Source organism: Colobus angolensis, unplaced genomic scaffold (genome assembly GCF_000951035.1).
Source record: "Colobus angolensis palliatus isolate OR3802 unplaced genomic scaffold, Cang.pa_1.0 Scaffold450, whole genome shotgun sequence".
Taxonomy (NCBI): Eukaryota; Metazoa; Chordata; class Mammalia; order Primates; family Cercopithecidae; genus Colobus; species Colobus angolensis.
This window is the reverse complement of record NW_012117933.1, coordinates 2,457,266-2,471,361: the sequence shown is the minus strand read 5'-3', so window position 1 is coordinate 2,471,361 and position 14,096 is coordinate 2,457,266. Positions and strand designations below refer to the sequence as shown.

The 14,096-nt window shown below is 40.6% G+C and overlaps 1 protein-coding gene across 2 annotated transcripts in view; it reads left to right on the top strand.

The window, feature by feature from the left end:
- PIR (pirin (iron-binding nuclear protein)) overlaps positions 1-14,096 on the top strand; it is a 118,714-nt gene that overhangs the window by 93,631 nt on the left and 10,987 nt on the right. For both annotated transcript variants that reach the window (XM_011957886.1, XM_011957887.1), the window contains exons 7-8: positions 1,898-1,942; positions 12,056-12,138. In XM_011957886.1, the coding sequence (XP_011813276.1) occupies positions 1,898-1,942; positions 12,056-12,138 (128 nt within the window). The remainder of the gene's footprint in view (positions 1-1,897; positions 1,943-12,055; positions 12,139-14,096) is intronic.

Sequence of the window (14,096 nt, the reverse complement as noted above, 5' to 3'; positions counted from 1 at the left end):
AGAAATGGGTTTGGTTGTAGAGTATGATTATAAATCAGGCTAAATAGAAGTAGAAAAGCTCAGCATTCATTAGAAAACAGAGAAAGAAGTGCTCCAGCAGAGCCAGCCCATCCAGAATAAGACATGGAATCTGGCTGTAAATTGTTAGCATGTGTTTTCAGCATCTACCATGGACCTCCCTGCATCAAAGGTGAACGGTGAACAATTTGCACACCCCGGCTATGCCTTATTCATTTTTGTATCTCTGTCTAAAGTACATGCCCATGGTAGATGTTCAGTAAATGATGGTAGACCAAGCTCGGAAGACTAAGTATGAGTGGGTTAATATGGGAGAAAAACGAGTAAACTATGAATAAGTAACATTACTTTCAGAGAGCTTACTTATTCTAGTAAAATCTCAGAGAGGAAAAACTGTGAAATAGGAGGATGGGAAAATATTCTCTGGCACTTGCTCAAGTGCGTTTGTTTTGCCATCCTTCAGATTTTCTTAGTGAGACTTAATTTATGTTTTCTCAGTTATAGCTTTTCTTTTGTATCCAACTGGGTGTTTCAAGCCATCTGCCATGGCAATCATATCCTTGGAACATATTGTGGCCTCCTTGCTCCTTCTGCACTTGCCTTTGTTTACTCTGTCATCACGCTGACTCCTACACAGACTCCAGTGTGGGCTTTGTCCTTCCAGCATTGAACTGTGCCCTGCATTCTCTTTCCAGATCTCCTTTTCCACTGAAGGCACATGGAGGGATATCATGATTCCATTTTGACTGTGTCTTTTCTGGGTTCATATCTCTCAGTGGAAACACAGCATCTCTTCTGAGCCATAGATACAAGATATAAACATCCATGAAAATCAGGTGTTGGTGCTGAGAGTGCAAATGGCCTATTGTCAGTGATTTTGATTTCTTGGCCCCATGGGTCATGGTAGGAATCTGGTGAATTCTGTGTACTCTCTTCCCAGAAAAGTGTACATACTTGAAAAACTGTGTGAACAATTCCAGGGAATTCACAGGCCATCCTGGAGTCCATTTATACCCCGAAGATTATGTATCCCTGTATCCCTGGAACTGATGCATATTCTATGTTAGGCTAGATAAAAAGAAGGAGTTCACTGGAACCAGAATGCAACTAGAATGCACCGGAACTAGAATGCACTGATACTAGAATGCAACCAAGTACAAAAAAGCAGGCCGGGTGCGGTGGCTCATGCCTGTAATCCCAGCACTTTAGGAGGTCAAAGTGGGTGGATCACCTGAGGTCAGGAGTTTGAGACCAGCCTGGCCAACACGGTGAAACCCCGTCTCTATTAAATAATTTTATAAACACAAAAATTACCCAGATGTGGTGGCGTGCGCCTGTAATCCCAGCTACTAGGGAGGCTGAGGCAGGAGAAACACTTGAATCTGAGAGGCAGAGGTTGCAGTGAGCCGAGATGGCGCCACTGCACTCCAGCTCAAAAAAAAAAAAAGCGTATTTCTAGCATCAGCTTCACACTTCAGACACTTTGGAGGCACAACAAATGGAAAATAAAGCCAGACTGGAGTGTTGCAGTTACTATCATAACATTACAATTGGAAGGAATAGTTTGTTTGACAATACAGCTTATAGCCTGTAGATACACAGCCAAGTGAATTGTACATTGTCTACTTTGGGTGCTTCTTAAATATTTGGGACCAAGTCATTTAGGTTTAGGGGTGTGTCTGTGTGTGTGAGAAAGAGAACAATATGAGTGTCACTGTATATTTTAAACAGTTCACAGAACTTAAATCTTAAAATGTCTATCTAAAGGGAAGAAAAGGATTTCATCTCCAAGTTCATCTTTATGTTTGTAATAACGTGTATGTCTTTGTTCCTTTTGGCATTTGGACACTAACATTTTAATGTTGCTGGTCCTTTCCAGGGTGGACAAGCTTCATATACACCATATCTGGAGATGTGTATGTTGGTAAGTTATGGCTATGTCACTTAGGGCTCAATTGCAATTTAATTTAAACTACTGAAAGGAGAAAAGGTAGGATGACACCATTTTATGTAATTGATACTATGCCACCTTCTCTCCCATACCAGCCCTCTCTATATGCCAGCACAGGTATGCCCAGGGCAGGGCGCCTCTCAGCTTACGGAATATTCAGTGAGGGAAGAGAATACGAACACCAGTCATGACACACTCTGTGCACAGATGAAAGTCCAGGCACCATTTTGTGTTTTGATACCTCGCTAAGATGTTGGCAACCTCCATACTAATAAAGGGATGGAGCTGCAGTGGGCTCCAAGGGGAGCAGGAATCTGCCTATCTCCTGGGAGAAGGAAGTGGAAGGAGGTGAATTTGCAGTGCTAGTTTCCTCTGAGAAATCTCGAAAGTGGGTTTTCTCTTCTTCCGAGGGTTGTATATGTGTTGCTTGTTGAGTCTAATCAAGAAAAGATGTTTGAGACCCAACCAATGCTCATTTTATAGATGAGGAAGTGAAATCTAAGAAAGTTGTTTAGCTTGCCAGGGTTACACATTGGTAGGCGTGGGGCTAGAACCAAGGTCTCCTCAATCCTGCTTTCATGCTCCACCCCCTACCTTTTGTCCAATGACAATGCAGAGATAGCACCATCTAACTTGTTTTTTCACGTCTAAATCCCTTAGCAAACCCAGCAGCAGAAGGGACAGAGCAGGTGGGAGAGAGAGGCTTGCAGAGCAGCCTGGCTCCTGCCTGCATCTACTCGCCTTCCCATCCTCCTAAAAGCAGCCGTGGGTTCCAGTAAAAGGCTCTCTGTAGGACTGGGAGAAAACAGCTATAGCAGATGCTGTTGGTACCCCACCCACACCCCTGGGCCCTTACTTCCTGAGTGCTCACTCACCAACTAACAATAGCCAGTATCTGTCACTTTGCCTGAAGGCTTTTCTCTGAAACCAATCAGGGTAGGATGAAAGTACTGGAGAATTAACATTCCCAGAAGCTACCTGACCCATCAGGCAGGATAACTCTGAAGCCTGCGTGAAACGCTGTTTACTGGTTTCCCGGTGGGATTACAGCCAAGCCACCTGAGTGTGCTTGATGACACACCCTTCATTGTCTGTCTTCCCTTTTCTGTCTAACTCTCCTGGCTCTGGACTGTCCTTTCCTGAGATCACCTCCCAGATAAATTACTTGTACCAGAATATATGCATCTCCAGTTATACTTCTGAGAAAACTCCGAGAACCAGCCTCCCGTTTTCCCCTCCTCATCCCCACAGACAGGTATGGGTGGGGTGGGGCATCTTAAGGTACAGGCCAAGAATCCCCATTTCTGAGACCCTCTGCAGTTGGATGCTCTCCACCCACTCCTGCAGGGATGCCAGCACTGAACTTTCTGGGGCCCTAACATGGCCACCTCCTTGGGCAATACCCCAGCTCCAGGCAGCTGGCTTACAGATAACATCTGCTCAGGGACAGAAGGCCACACCCAGAGCTATTTAAACCATTCCTTTTATTCTCCAAGAAGGATGTTCAATTGCCTGAAATTATTCTTCTGGAAAATAATGGTAATGCGGAACTCATGCATTTTGAATTTATTCCTAATAAAGTACAAATGGGCTTAGTTCCCTTTTCAGTGAATAGCATTTCAATTAGGGGTCAGGAGTAAAATTCATTTATTTTAGCACTGGAGAAAGTGTGAAAATAAGTCTTGTAGTAGTATCGTAAGTTTATATGTACACACCTTAAACTATATTAACCATCTGGAAGAGATGAGATATCATTTGTTTTTATGATCTTCTGAAAATCCTGAGAAACACATAGTGCTTTATAAAAATAGAAAATTTTTTATGGAGGTAGTGCTCCTGATTTATGATTTCAAGAGCAACAAAAGAATCTGCACAAATGGAAATAAAGAAAGCATGTGAATTTTAAGGTGGTAAGGATAACAGAAATGTTTGTGCAGAATGAGAAAACGCAGGGAGAAGAAGACTTTCTGTAAAAGGACAGATAGCAAATATTTTCATCTTTGCAAGGTATATAGTCTCAGTTGCAACTACTTGGCCCTTCCCGTGTTGCACAGAAGCAGCCACAGATGATACATAAACAAATTGGGTGGCTATTCCAATAAAACTTCATTTATGGTCACTGAAATGTGAATTTCATGTTTTTTCATGTGTCATGAAAGGCTATTTTTTAGTTTGTTTTAACCATTTATAATAGTGAAAACTTTTCTTAGCCTGTGAGCTCTACCAAAGGTGACAGTTGATTTTGGTTTAAACGAATTGCGGAGAATGAACGGGAATGAAATTAACAAGTAATTGCCAAAACCTGTTTTAAGCAGTAGTTAGAGCCTTGTTTCCTGACAGACCTTGAGCCTGAGAAGTTAACAAGTGAAATGCTCTGCAGTTCTTGGGATAAGAATGACCCACACATCCACTTGTTTTTCTTGAGATGAGGCAGGATTTTCCTGAGTCATTTCTATTTACTGACCCGGTCCCCCCTCGTGACCATGGACCACAGTGCAAAACGTCTGGCAGGGGATGGGTCTGTAGCCTTGGAGCAAAGTTGCATCTGTCTAGAATAAACTGGACCGTGAAGAGAATCCAGCTCACAAAAACTGGCCTCTTGGGACTGTGCTTTAACCAGTGAGTGGCTGGCTAAAGGACCTCATTTGAATTTTATCTCCTTCCCTTCCTCCTACCAACACCCTAATGGGCGGTTAATGAGAAAAACAAAAGGGCAAGAACAAATCATCCGAGAAAAACAAATGATGAAGCAGAAATAGCTCTTGAATATGTACTGACTTATAAAATAAATAGAGAAAATCCAGAAAATGTTTTCTGACTTTACTGCCTCAATTTTATCTTGCTTATAAAACTAGGTTGGCACCAACGAACCACAGATGGCAGGAAGTGATAAGCAAGGAATTGTCTTTTTCAAAATGTCAAACACGTTCAGTTGAAGTAGATGTAATGAATATATATATATATACTTAGTGTATCGGACTGGAATAAATGGGCTGCAACTTGGGTTGAGGAAATAATCTGAGGAGACTGCATAAAATGGAAATTTAGGAGGGCCATTAAAATATTAACTGATTACAGGAAGTGCTTGAAAGATTTAGTTTGACTACAATTTACTTTGACTACAAAATTTAGTTTGACTACAAACAGGTGGAGTTTTGAACATTAGAAAATGCTGGACAGCCGGGCATGGTGGTTCACCCCTGTAATCCCAGCACTTTGGGAGGCTGAGGCAGGCAGATCGAGGCTGGGAGTTCGAGATCAGCCTGGCCAACATAGTGAAACCCCTGTCTCCAATAAAAATACAAAAATTAGCCTGGCGTGGTGGTGCATGCCTGTTATCACAGCTACATGGGAGGCTGAGGCAGGAGAATCACTTGAACCCGGAAAGCAGAGGTTGCAGTGATCCAAGACTGTGCCACTGCACTCCAGCCTGGGCAATAGAGCGGGACTCTTGTCTTAAAAAAAAGAAAAAGAAAAAAAAAAAAAAGAAAGGGGGAAAAAAAAGAAAATGCTGGATGTCTAACTAGTTGTCAAAGTCAGTCAGTCATTTTAAAGGTAAAGGTAAGTATTGTGAAGCTATGTAATTGTCCTCTAATGACACCCTGAAGAAAAATAGTTAACAGAGCTAAAATAAGACTAGTAGAATTCTCATTTTCTTATTCAAATAAAATATTCATTTGAGACTCATCTGAAAGTACTCACTTTATGCTTTTCAAGGATCTTCTTAATTTTTAATATATTTGCTTTTTCCAACAATGAAGAGCCTTCTAAGCTACTGAATAGTAGTTTTAAAAAGTGTGCAATAGAGGGAGAGACCCTGGACAACAATCTTTTGCTGAGGCAAAAAGTTCTTTGACCAGCCCACAGCTGGAATCCGTGCATCATATGGTAAAAATAGAAGTCAAAAGAAAGTAAGAAATACGTTGTCAGAAAACCAGTATATCCCATAGATACCAGTACCAAATCTCTTCCCTGCAACTGTGCTGAAAATCACTTTACACATTAATGCAGAGATCAAAAGGATAGAAAAGTTTACATTCTGTATCCTTGAAGCTTGGTACAGTTTATCAGCTTGAATTCTAGTCCCCTAGAAGGCCTGATATCAAGTATACTGTTGGTGCTTAGAAAATATTTAGAAATCTAAAAACATTTGTTTGTGTTTATTGAAATGAACTGGCTTACAAAGGCAGTAAAATGTTTTGAATTTATTTAAATAACTAATGATTCACGCTTAGTTTGTGCTAACCTTTTGAGCACAAACCTCTGTGCTCTGGTTTTGGGTGATATTAAGCAGTTTGAAACGGGCTCTGGATCTTGCAGTAAAGGCAGGGAGACACCAATGTGCACCAGCAGCCCTCATAATTGACCTCCATTTATCCAACTAACTGGATTGCCCAGTGCTCTTCATTCTATGGTGAATACTTTGAGGAAGGTGCTTGAACACCCAGGGTGATCAGCTCCTCCCTGGTCTGCCTGCCCATAGCTGCTCCCATTAGCTGGGTTGTAGTGGACTTAAAGGCACCTGTGTTTGTTCTCAGTCCATGTATGCTAATTGCACCAATGATTGACATTATGTAATTTAATTAAACACTTGTAAATTATTGAAATAAATGTGAAAAGAGAGTTGGTATTTCCATAACAACTAAGGCAGATGCTTTGTAAAAGTGAAGTGCTAAAGGAAATGCCTTTGACACAGAAAGACAAACATCACGTGTTCTCAGTTCTTTGTGGGATCTAAAGATCAAAATGATAGGAACTCATGGACATGGAGAGTAGAAAGAAGGTTACCATGAGTTCATGAGACTGGGAATGGTAGTTGGGGGCTGGGGGGGGGAAAGGTGGGGATGGTTAATGGGTACAAAAAAATAGAAATAATACGATCTACTATTTTACAGCACAACAGGGTGACTATAGTCAATAATAACTTAATTGCAAATTTTAAAATAACTGAAAGAGTGTAATTGGATTGTTTGTAACACAAAGTATAAATGCTTGAGGGGATGGATACTTCCCGTGCTCCATGATGTGATTATTCTGCATTGCATGCCTGAATCAAAACATCTCATATACCCCAAAATATATACACCTACTATGCACCCACAAAAATTAAAAATTTAATAATAAGAAAATGCCTTTGAATTTGTGAAAGATTTGGGGAAACTCTAATAATCTAACGCGTGGTGCATTGTGGGTATGCTTTAAAAAGAAAATGCTTCAATTAAGTCAGTAAACCCACCTTAACTATATTTCTTTCTTTTTTTTTTTTTTTCCGTTCAAGCACTCCTCCCACCTGTCTCCTGAGTAGCTGGGATGACAGGTGTGGACCACCACGCCTAAAAATGTTTCATACAGACAGGGTCTCCCTATGTTCCCCAGGCTGGTCTTGAACTCCTGGGTTCAAGCAATCCTCCTGCCTTGGCCTTCCAAATTGCTGCAGAGGTGTTTCTAAAAATCTACAAACAAATGCACATTTATGCTTTAATTTAAAATAAAATGTTTGAGGTAGTTTGACTGTCTTTTTCAATTAACAATCTCATTTGCATCAGATAAGAAGGCTTCAACTACACATGTAAAATTGATGATATCAAACCTATGATAGAAGTACTGGAGTGTATAGAACAGAGAATAAATAGGACAGCAATTCTTATAAATAGAAAAAAGGAAAAGAAAAATTGGCATTTGCAGAAAAGTTGTACAGCAATTACACACTGAAGATGCAGCACTAACTTTAAAATAGATTTTGAAGTATTTCGCCCTTTTATGACTGTTTAGGCAAAAAAAATTGCAATTAAATTGTTTTCAGTTAATTTTTTCCTTAACTGTGCTATTAGATTTAACATTCTTGGCAGTGATTCCCAATGGAAACTATTTGTTATCTGATTTGGCTCTGTTTATAATTGAAAGTAGTCGGAAACAATAAGATACATTTTTTGAGACTTATTTTAGGTTCAGGAGATAACCAGATGGATGAATAACATAAAAATGATCTGGAAATAAAGAAAGAATCAGTCTTTGCTTTCTGTGACCCTGTTTTAAACATTTCATGTAATGATGCAGAAGCTAAAAGCACACTTGCGGTTATTATTAACCTGGAACCCTGACTCCAGTGTCTATAAGAGAGGTTTACCTTGGCTAGGTGCAGTGGCTCATGCCTGTAATCCCAGCACTTTGGGAGACCGAGGTGGGAGGATTGCTTGAACCCAGGAGCTTGAGACCAGCCTGGGCAACATGATGAGACCCTGCCTCTACCAAAAAAAATTTTTTTAATGAGCTGGGCTTGGTAATGCATGCCTGTGGTCCCAGCTGCTTTAGAGGTTGAGGTGGGAGGGTCACTTAAGCTCCGGAGTTTGAGGCTGCAGTAGGCTGTGATTACACCACTGCACTTCAGACTTGGCAACAGAGTAAGACTCTGTCTCAAAAGAAAATAAATAAAAATAAAGATTTACAGCCGGGTGCCGTGGCTCACGCCTGTAATCCCAGCACTTTGGGAGGCCGAGGCGGGCAGATCATGGGGTCAGGAGATTGAGACCATCCTGGCTAACACAGTGAAACCCCATCGCTACTAAAAATACAAAAAATTAGCCGGGCGTGGTGGTGGGCGCCTGTAGTCCCAGCTGCTCAGGAGGCTGAGGCAGAATAATCGCGGGAGGCAGAGGTTGCAGTGAGCTGAGATTGCGCCACTGCACTCCAGTCTGGGCGACAGAGCGAGACTCCATCTCAAAAATAAATAAATATTTACCTTAGAGTGGAGCATTTCAAATGACCTCTTTTGTACCAACACTGAGATTGCAAAGAGAATGGGCAGAAATTGCATCCCACGTACAATTAGAGTTAGAGCCCTTTGGACAAGCTGAACTCTGTTGCTGAATTAAGGTTTCCTCACAGACCAATGAACACCATAGTCAAGCAAGCTCCCCTGATACGGGGTGCAGAGAAATACCAATTCAGCATTATTTTTGAGCGCTCTTTTGCCAGCTCACTCCATTAAAACATAGCGAAGGGGTTTATAAACTGTTGTGGTATATGTATCACGAAACATCCTACATGACAAAATTAGGGGCCAGGAGTGGACCACGTGGGTAACGGGTGTTATATATGAATTAGTTGAAGATAAAGACATGGTTCATTGCTCCCAGGGGATCTCAGTAAAGCACACTTAATAGAATGCTCCTCTGTATCACAGTTAAAAATATTACTCAACTCTAAATGAGATTTTTTTTTAACTCCCAGACCTCTCTTTTATTGCCAAATCCCTGCATAAGTGGAAAATCAGTGGAGTTCTATCATTTGTTTCCATGACATTTGTTGACCTAAATCTTTGATGGAGGAGAAACCTTTAGTATTATGCTGGGCCTGGCTCTTACGGGCTTGCAGGAGCTGATTGTGTGCCTTCCCTGGCCTCACATTAGTAGGTTGAAACTGGCCACAGTGGAAGTATTTACACCACAGATATTGGCACACACTTACAAATCAGGTTAGTTCTCCCCGTTACTCCTGAAAGCCAACTGATAAACATTATCCAGCACACCACTTCCTCTGGGACAGAAGTTGTTAATCTTTTTACTGCCATGGACCTTTTTGACATCTGCCAAGCCCCCTGCCTCCTTAAATAATGTTTTTAAAATCAGTGCAGTTATGAAAATGTTAAAAGAACAGGTTTAGGATACAGCTATATGCGTGCTTCTTTAATGACATTTGACATGACATGATCTAGTAGCAGGCCTGCTCTAAATTTTAAAGTAATAATTAACATGAACTATATTTTGAGATATCTACAAAACCATAAAGTGATATGAAAATATCTATGATTTCTGCTGCAGACAAAGTCGTCAGCCCAGCTTATACTACTGTGGCTTGTTGGCTACCTTCATGATTGAAGGAAAAGATACGTTTCAATTTAGGTGTTAGTGAAAGTAAACATGTAATTTATCTCCTATCCAAGTCCACCCATGCCCTGAATTGTATCCATAGACTCCTTGGGAGGACATTGACTCCACGTTAAGAACTCCTGCTCTGTTAGAATCCTATTTCATATTTGCAAGCATCAGAATGAACTCTGCTGCCTCATATTGGTTATTTCCAAAGTGGAGATGGGAAGGACTTCTCTAGAAAATATAGTTGTTTGGACTCCAACCGATATGTCCAAAATTCACAAATTATGTTTCTGTTTACATAATAATTGCTAAGCTATTGTTTTCATTTAAACAAGCATTTCTTTATTGATTATTCAGCTCCAACTTGTCACATGAATGCCCTTATTTACATCCCAAAAGGGCATGCAGGGATATCTCCCAAGACATTTTATGGGCTACTCACTCAATTTGAAATATTCTTTCTCTTGTCCATTAACATATCGGGGTTTTTCCCGACTGAAAGACCTAGTCCAAATCTCACCCCCTCTCTACAGCCTTCTGTGGTGCACTTTGGCCTCTCCAATCTGCAGCCTCCTCTTGCAGAACTACTCTTGCAATCTTCAAGTCACTACATTCTTCTGCTCCTAATGAGAATCATGTTAGACTTTTCTCTCTCCCACTGTGGCCAAATCCTTTAGATTTCTTTTTCAACTCCACCTGTCAAATTCATCCCTATCTTTCTGTTGCCACTTTCTCAATTCAGACTGTAATTCATCTTCACTTAGACTGTTACAGCAAACTCCTAACAGGTCATCCTAACTTCAGTCTTGTCCCCTCCAATTCACTCCACATTCTGCCATCAGAGTCATTTCTCCAAGAAACAGGTCTGGTAATTTCACACACACACACACACACACACACACACACACACACACACACACACACACCCCTCAAGGGCTGTCAATTTTATATGGATAAACATGGGTTTAAAGGCTTTCCCTGATCTGGAGATAGCTTACATTTCCATCGTTCTTCCCAAAAGACTGTTCCAGGAATGATAGAATTTTCACCACAATATTTTCTCTTGTCTAGAATGCCCTTTTCCCCAGATTTGCCTCTTATGGTTTAATCCTACAGAGCTCTGTTCAAGTCTTACCTCCTCCACGACAAATATCTGTGGTCCCTAGACCTGCACAAGCCCCCATCACCCCTGTTCTCTTTTTTTGTTTTTTTTTTTTGAGACGGAGTCTCGCTCTGTCGCCCAGGCTGGAGTGCAGTGGCTGGATCTCAGCTCACTGCAAGCTCCGCCTCCCGGGTTCACGCCATTCTCCTGCCTCAGCCTCCCGAGTAGCTGGGACTACAGGCGCCCGCCACCTCGCCTGGCTAGTTTTTTTTGTTTTTTTTAGTAGAGACGGGGTTTCACCGTGTTAGCCAGGATGGTCTCGATCTCCTGACCTCGTGATCCACCCGTCTCGGCCTCCCAAAGTGCTGGGATTACAGGCTTGAGCCACCGCGCCCGGCCTACCCCTGTTCTCTTATTGAACTTTGCTTACGAATTTATCTTTGCCTTTAAGAGACACTTTCATTTGTATTATTTTATTTGTAAACCTCAGTATAGAAGAGATGGAAATTTATCTATCCTGAATATTCCCACACCATTTAGAACAGGGTCTTATTCAGAGTTCGATAGCTGTTATTCAATAGCTATCCAACTTACTTATTTTTCAGTAGAATTATTCTCTGATTATTTTGTGTGTATAGATTTAGTTTGCTCCAATGGGATTTTGAATTATTTCTATGAAAGGAATCTACTTTGCATGTCTCTGTATTGTCCCATAGTACTAGGCCATTGTAGGTATTCAATTAATACTTGTGGAAATGAATTAATTATGGCATTTGATACTTTTTCTAACTATTCTTAATTCTAATAAAGTTTATAATTTACCTAAGTAAACATGAGCGCATAATGCCAAGGACTTTGCTTATCCATTAAAGTGTAAATGGAAACACAACCCAGGATTCATCTCCTTGTCCTTTTTCAAAATTGAAAACAAACTAGTTTCAGGCTTTAATAACAGCAAATATAATTAACCAAGAGATTTAAGGAAATTACTAAGTCTGTTATTTCACAAATTAAAATAAATATTGTGGTGCTATATAGTTAACCAAATAAGTAACCATATGACAAATGTACTATAATGGGTATTAAATTAGTGGGTCATTGGTTTTGTAGGGCCCGATGATGCACAAAAAAAAATAGAACCTCATCACACAGCAGTGCTTGGAGAAGGTGACAGTGTCCAGGTGGAGAACAAGGTAAATATGTTCTTTTCCTTTAACTTTCTTAACATGTACTTTCTACTGGTTTCCAAGAAAATGCCTAAATGTTGTGGATAACTGAAAGTTTTTCTCTCTTCCTTGGAGAAGAAATTATATCAGAAGTTTATCATGTCTTTTCATTAATTTCTGCTATTTCTATGGGTCTATTTTAAAGTTTTATCTGTATTGATTCTTTATCTTCAGAAATCATATAAAGTCCCTATTGTTTACCCCTGGAAATTTGAATCTAGAAACAACACATCTTTGTTATCTCTTAATTTTCTTTATTTATGCCATTGATTTATTTTGTTTTTAGCATAAGTGAAAATAGATCAGCCCTATAGAAGTAGAAATATAGATCTACATGCATACTCACGTAGCGCCCTTCGAAAATAATCCCAACTTGGGCCGGGCGCGGTGGCTCACGCCTGTAATCCCAGCACTTTGGGAGGCTGAGGCGTGTGGATCACGAGGTCAGGAGATCGAGACCATCCTGGCTAACACAGTGAAACCCCGTCTCTACTAAAAATAAAAAAAATTAGGCGGGTGTGGTGGCGGGCGCCTGTAGTCCCAGCTACTCGGGAGGCTGAGGCAGGAGAATGCTGTGAACCCGGGAGGCGGAGGTTGCAGTGAGCCAAGATTGTGCCACTGCGACTCCGTCTCAAAAAAAAAAAAAAAAAAAAAAAAAAAAATCCCCACTTTGAACTGAGAGGAAGATATTATGCATTTCATAGTCTTTTTGTGATGAATCCCTGCTCTTTAAGTACAGTTTCTGATATTTTAGGAGTCTTCGGAGGTTTTTATTCCCAAGTTTCCAGATTTCTTTCTCATGTCTATTTCATGCCCTTGAGTAATTCAGTCACCATGTTGTGAGTCTGTTTAGTCAATCTGACTACTTTATGTCATTCTTATAAAGAGGATTGAGGAGAAAATTGTGCAGAAGCTCCTGAAAAAAACAAACTTTGAAAACTATTTCAGTGTGCGGATGACTAGTGCCGAGGCAGTCTGACTGACTTCTGGCCCTCTGACCCTGCCTGTTGTTATAGAGCACAGTGGATTTGAGGAGTTATTAGATCTTAGCCCACTTTTCTGGCAGCAATCTACTGCTGCTTTAATCGTCTGCAGCACCACCACGAGCTGTGAGGTCAACGGAAGAAAAACCTCATGAGCCCTAGAAAAATGCATATGTCAGGGCCGGTGCCCTTTAATATTAGACTGAGCCGTCTGAAACTGCCACTTTTGACCAACAAAAATGTCTATTTTATATCTTTCAATCCAATACAGGAAAGAGGCATGAAAGCTACACATAGGCCAGAACCTACTGATATCAGTCGTTTGTAACATGATCTGGTTTAACTTGGCAACCTCAGTTCTTCCTATAATACACAGAGAGCACATTGCAGATGAGTTGGAAGCTAAAACAGAACACCAGAAAGAAGTGATGAAGTGAGTCAGAAGAACAGGTGCAGCCAACATAGAAAAGAGTCAGCTGAAACCATCAATTCACTGGCAAGCAGCACTCCTGGCGCCAGTGGCATCATTCTGCTATGTGCAATTCTGTAATTGTTGCTGTGTATAAGCATAGCCTGAGCCATCAAAACCTTAGAAAGATTTCTATGAAAAAAATTGATATTAAAAAATCGGCACTTAAAGGCGGCATGTGTCACTTATATCCACACAATAGTAGAAAGTCCCCTTTAGATTACAGCAGAAAAGAGATTCTGAAAATTTGAATCTCGGCTTTACTACTTATTAGCTGTTGTGACTTTGGACACGTTTATAAAGCACTCTGAGCTTCAGTTTCTTTGTCTGCAAAATTAAAATAATACAGCCAACTGCAAGTGATTGTTAGAAAGAATATTTGAAATTATATACGTTACAAATCTACTGCAGATTGAGCATGGGGGTCAGCAAATTATGTCCAATAGGCCAAATCCAAGCCTTTTTCATAAAGT